This window comes from Eucalyptus grandis, chromosome 10 (assembly GCF_016545825.1).
Source record: "Eucalyptus grandis isolate ANBG69807.140 chromosome 10, ASM1654582v1, whole genome shotgun sequence".
NCBI lineage: Eukaryota > Viridiplantae > Streptophyta > Magnoliopsida > Myrtales > Myrtaceae > Eucalyptus > Eucalyptus grandis.
In genome coordinates, this window is record NC_052621.1 from 32930558 (window position 1) to 32936747 (window position 6190).

Sequence of the window (6190 nt, forward strand, 5' to 3'; positions counted from 1 at the left end):
TTTTAAACATTTGAGTATCTTCATGAATTTAAAGGCCAAGTTCTTAACCGTAGAAATCCAAAAGAAAAGTAATGATTTTGTTTATATTGATTTTAGCATTCTATTTTAGATAAGATGAACCAACGGATGTTCTCATTCAATAGCTATAGATTATAGAAAGAAGACATGCATTTTTACTTGAAGTGAGAAACCTAATGGGGGTTCCTCTCTAACTCAACGAGTCTATAAGAAGTGATCTCATTTTTTTCATCGGGTCCGGGTAGAGACCAAATGTCTTGAGCGATCTGCTCACAAAGCACAAAGGGTAATTGATCAGATTCGTGGACGTTCCTACTAGGAAACACTTATGATACTCGAACTTATGCCTTATCGAGCGTGTTATCCCATTTTTAAGTTGGTTTTACCGAAGAAATCTTCTTCTTAATGAAGACTTGACATATAGCTGTTGGCATGATTTCAATTATCCAATTAGTCGATTAAGTGTTTTTTTTTTTTTTTTTTTTTTTGAGCGCGTGTATGATATATCTCTTGATCTCACGTCACTCATATACAAGTTATTGCATTTATACAATTTTAAATATTTGAGGTAGGTGGAATTTCATTAAAATATTAAATTTTTTATGGGCTAGTTTTTTGTTATCACCTAATCCGACCGTGACGATCAAATTAATTAATCTCATGCATGAAAGCAAAGAAAAAAAGAATACACAGATAGATGTGTAAAACTCTCATATTGAGGAATACAATAGATTTCACGAGCAAAGGACTTTACCCGTCTAGTTTTATTTATAACATAATTATTCTAACCGATACTTTCTCCCCCATCTCACGGTCAAGAACCGCACAAGCAAAGAATTTACGAAGCTTGTTGTATACAAGAGAGGCCATTACCAGAAAAAGCATAGAAAATGAAGAATATATATAGAGAGAGGGACTAAGGTGTTCCCACAATCTAATTCAATCCAAGCAAAAAGCCAACATACACACACACGACCTTGCTCGAAACAGATATATTGACCACCCATGGCTGATTCCGGCCCGAGAAGCTACAGAATGGCCGCTGAAGCCGCCGCCGAGATCGTGTCACAGAAACTAGATATTCTTCTCTCTCGCCCTGAGTGGGTTGGGTGTTTTCCGATGGAAACCCTCGTGAAGGACGCCAAGGAAAACCTGGCCACGATCCAAGGATTGATTTCCACTATAGGCAGATCGTCCAGCAGCACAGAGTGGGCGGGGCGGCTCCTCCGAGCCCTGTACGACGCTGAGGAATTCATCGACAAGTTCCACCTCAAAGTGGCCCGTGGGAGGCACCAAGCCCTGCACGCTGCCACGAGGCCGCTCGTCACGCTTGTCCACAAGTACATGCTATGGAGGGACATGTCCAATTTGGTGAAGGCCATGAAGGAGTTGTGTTCAGATCAGTACTTGACAGACAAGGTGGAGACCGGGGGGGAGAGGAAAAAGGAAACTGCTGGTTCCTCCTCCCTCGCTAGTGCTCCGTGGGAAGGCCAAAAATTGAAGAGACCGACTGATTTCTGGGACCGGCATGCACCGACGAACTTTGTATGTCGTGGGACTCTGAAAGAGAAAATTGTGAAGCGGATCAGGGAGGAAGCGCAGTTGAAGATAGTCCATATGATTTCGATCTGGGGTGAGAAAGGCGCTGGAAAGACGTTCCTCGCGAGATGGGTCTACAGGGAAGCAATGTACCTGGGCTTTGATATGCGAGCTTGGGTCCACATCTCGGCCATCAACGACCGGCAGGAGTTCCTGCTCGAGATACTGAAGCAAATGGACAAGCTAGCAAGGGGCGCGATGGATTTCCAAAGGATACAGGAAATGCTGAGCCAGAAATTGGCCAATGAGAAGAGGTTCCTCTTAGTCCTCGATGACGTGCTCCCGTCTCACTTGGAACTCTTGGAACAGTTATTGATAGTCATCCAGCCGCACACTTCGCAGGGCCACATAATCATCACAACTGAAGATGATACGATGGCCGAGATGAATACAGACTGGACAGGGCCGATAGAGCTAGGAAAATTGGGCGATGAAGAAAGTCAGAGGATGCTTGCAATGAAGTTGTGCAGAGGACCCCAATTTCTGAGCTCTCCGCAAGCAAAGGATAAATTCCTAAAGCAGATTCCCGCCTTGCCGCTCTGTATATCCTTACTCAGTGGGTTACTGTCGTATGCTAAAGGGCATGCAGCATTGGCGAATGATGGTTCTGAGATTTCAGTATCAAATCTACTAGAATTGATTTATGATAGTCTGCCAGTCCAACTAAAACCGTGCTTCATCTACATGGCCTTGTTCCCCGTAGCTACTCCAATTCCGACAAGAAGGCTAGTGAGGTTGTGGTTGGCTGAAGGCTTATTGGATTCGCATTGTTGCAACAGAGGAAGGAAAATGACGCCTGAGGAAGTGGGGGAGACTTTCATTCTGGAGCTCGCGGATAGGAGCGTGATCGATGTGGTGAGCTGGAGGGCGGATGGATCCCCCAAAGCTTGCCATATGCTCACCTCTCTGTATGACTTGATCCACCAGACCACGATTAGCATGGGGTCCCTCCACATCCAAAACGCTAGCAAGTCTAAAGGCAGGAACGAACACGACCCAACCAGCCAGCACCAACGGTCGCTGGATGCACCTCGGGAGAAGACCAAGGTCCAGTTCACGAAGCACACAAACATGGTCGGAGGCAAAGACAGCAACCCACCCGATTTGAAGCTCGGCCACGTCCATTCGCTTCTGCCACTCTACATGAGGAGAGGCATACTCTCTGAGGAAATGGACACATTCCTTGGGAAGATGACCTCCAAGGCTGACTATAGCTTGCTAAGGGTGCTTGATTTGGAGGGTGCGTATCGGCCATCCTTGCAAGGTGTGCTTCGCAAGCTGTTGCTCCTAAGGTACCTAGGATTGAGATCCACGTTGTTGGATTCAATCCCACGCGAGGTTGCGGATCTGCGATATCTTGAGACTCTTGACATAAAGGACACCAACATCACTTCGCTGCCGAGTTCCTTGTGGAGGGCCAGGAACTTGAGGCACCTACATCTCAACTGGTTCTGCATAGACCCGAGGAAGATCCTCAAGGCTTGGAGGAAAAATCCCACGGCCTTGACTAAACTCCAAACCTTAAGCGGCCTGATCATGAACACGATGACGGGCCACCCGGACAAGTTTTTTGTTTGGTTGGACACGAACAGTTTGACCACGCTCACCAAGCTCAAGCTTTTCTTGCAACACTTCGATAACGACACCTCACGCCCTGTGGGACAAGCAGTAGCCAGTTGGATTAGCTCGAAGCTTACCAATCTCCAGTCCTTGACCTTTGGGGTGATCCAAGAAACCAGGCCCGCGATAGAAGCCCAGCTCACGAAAGAAGTCACACCATCTAAAGAAGCCGAGCCCGCGAAAGAAGCCGAGCCAGCGAAAGAAGCCGAGCCCATGAAAGAAGCCACAAAAGTTGACAAGCCAACGAAAGAAACCAAGCACTTGGAAGGACCCAAGCCCGCGAAATCGCAGATAGGCCCGTTGCCGAAACTGTCGTTGAATGAACATCACGAACTGTTCGATCTCTACTTGATGGGCCCACTCGATACACACACCTGGAAAACACTCATGCCGAGCTCACTCAGGGCATTGACTCTGTCGGGTTCGAGGGTGGTGGAAGAAGGCATGATGCCCGACTTGGGTGATCTCCTGAAGAACCTGAGAACACTCAGGCTCTTGGCCAACTCTTTCCTAGGCACTCGTCTGAGGTTCATCAAAGATGGGTTTCCAAAACTCATGATCTTGAAGATTTGGAAGCTGCCTCAGCTTGAGGAGGTGGTTATCGAAGGAGGAGCAATGCCACACCTCAAAGAACTGGAGTTTAGGCAACTCGAGAAATTGGAAACTGTTAAAGGGATCGAGGAGTGCAACGAATTGGAGAATATATGCGTGATATCCCCAAGCGGTGCTCTCGTTGACCAACTCAAGGGAAAAATAGGGGAGAAGACGAATCTGCACGTTGAAAATGACATCAGAAGGCCCAGGTCCCTCTAGGGACCATGACGAAGAAGACAGATGTGGGACAATATTAAATCTCAAACATATTATTTACACATAGTGATGAGAATGTTTTTATAGATTGTCAATTTCAATAATTACTTGTTAGTTATTTAAGAAAGATAAAGATCATGGACGAAAAAGGAGATGAGGTATCTACATGTTGAAGAGGACACCAAGTTGGATGGCGATGAAAGGTATGGAACATGCTCTTTAAACATGGTGATGTAAGTGTTTTTATAGACTTGATAATTTCTCATTAGTGATTAAAAATAATAATTATGATTTTTATCGAATAAGAATTACACTGGCTCGTTTCACCAAATCCAATCAATACATATTGAGAAATTGTGGAAGCTACAATGAGTCCTAAAAAATAACACAAAATCACATGGGCAGTATCATTTAACATTTTTGGAACATAATGTTGAATTCAAAAGTAACCTTTGGAACCAACCTTACTCCCCATAACGTCGAGTGAGCCTTTCGCCTAGATCACATGCAAGATGTTGAAGAAAAGATAATGAGGTTTTTTTTTTCACCAGTTAACAGACTTCTCCTTTACTTACCATATCATAGTTCAAAAAATGAAGGTTCTCACATAGGAACGAATCTATAAGATTCGCTTTCTCTTTACCGTAGCGAATACTATTAGGAAATCCGTGTGTATGTGTGTGGAGCTTACTTATTTAATAGTTTCTTGTTCCCTTCAATCTTGATGATGACGGGAACACTCTTGCTTGAATACGAGCCATTATAATAATCTTTGGTAGAAAAACATTCCAAGGGCTACAACTTAGCACAAGGGGACACATTAGTGCCAAAACTTCAAAAATGTTCACTTAAGTACCACTATTTTTGAAAATTGAACATTAAGTACCAAATCCAATGAAGCTTGCTAGAAATCGGATATAGTGTTATTTTAATAATAACACTGGTCTACATGACTCACCGGAATGTCCAAAATAACGTCGTCCTTCATGTTCCCCCAAATTAAAAACCCTAAATCGGCCAAAATCCTCAATTGTAATTGGTCCCGGACCCTAATTTCGGTTTGCCCTCAAGCCATTCTATCTTTGTGGCATCCTAAAATTTCATGACAATCTTTGGATATACCATGAACCATGAATAGGTGATGGAAGCACCATCGGATTATATTATAGCCATTAGACCAATGAATTACAATAGATTAAGGCCGAGCATTTTAATGTACAATTATTTGGTTGGAAATATATTCTATGTCCATGGGTGATCAAGGGTTGTACTAAGGGACAAATTGATAGGAAAATTTTATTCTTGGCCGTGCACTTTATAAGTTGGATTTCTATTGATTTATGTTACAAAGTTTTATGGCCATATAAATTGTAATTAGATATTTATATAAGTGGGGATTAAATAAGAAAAATTGGAGAAGGAGTGGGCTGATTTTCTTAAGGCCGAACCAGCCCAAAAACCAGCCCACAGCCCCACCGTTTCTCCCCATTTGGTCGGCCAAAAGGCTGGCCCAAGCCCAGCCGAATGAAGCCCAACCCCTTTGCATGAAAAAAATGACAAGAGGCGTGAAGGGTGCTCCAAGTGACCCTTGCATGCAATCTAATGATTCCTAATCATGGGTGAAAGAAGAAAAAAGAGGAGAGAGGGGCGGATTGCTCGAGGGATTGAACCTAGAGAGAGGAGTGTCGCATGAGGGAGAGAAAGAGAGAAAGAAAGAAAGAGAGAAAGAGAGAAAGAGATAAAGCCGAGAGAGAGAGAGAGAGAGAGAGAGAGAGAGAGAGAGAGAGAGAGGGTTCATGTGGGTGCTTCGGCGAGGGAAGAGGAAGACCAAGCCCCGCCGTGCGTGCGCCTAGCTTCGCCGTCGACCGTGTTGTGTTCGAAGTCCCCGAGTCGTCGTTGCTTGCTTGATTTCGTCGGATCTAAGGCAAGTAGAGTCCATTAGCCTACATTTTTCTTGCTGTGGTTGTGTGTGAAGTGTAATGGGTGTTGGAGTTGTGATGTTGGATGATGAAGTTCGTGTGAATGGTGGTAGTTTCCTAGAACAAGTAAGCTGTTGCATGCAGGAACAGTCCGACCCTTCGTGATTCCGTGAATTTATAAAATTATCCAGTTGGAATTTGACTTCGTGTCCTTGATAAAAGTT

The 6190-nt window shown here is 44.3% G+C and overlaps 1 protein-coding gene across 1 annotated transcript; it reads left to right on the top strand.

Moving 5' to 3' along the window:
• Nucleotides 1–1023: 1023 nt before the first annotated feature.
• Nucleotides 1024–4050, top strand: LOC120288842 (putative disease resistance RPP13-like protein 2). Its single transcript, XM_039303005.1, has one exon. It carries the CDS (start codon nt 1024–1026, stop codon nt 4048–4050), a length of 3027 nt encoding a protein of 1008 aa, XP_039158939.1.
• The last annotated feature ends 2140 nt before the right edge of the window (nt 4051–6190 follow it).

Bases quoted from the DNA above. Each gene is read 5' to 3' on its own strand.
- LOC120288842 (XM_039303005.1), top strand. From the start codon at position 1,024: ATGGCTGATTCCGGCCCGAGAAGCTACAGAATGGCCGCTGAAGCCGCC.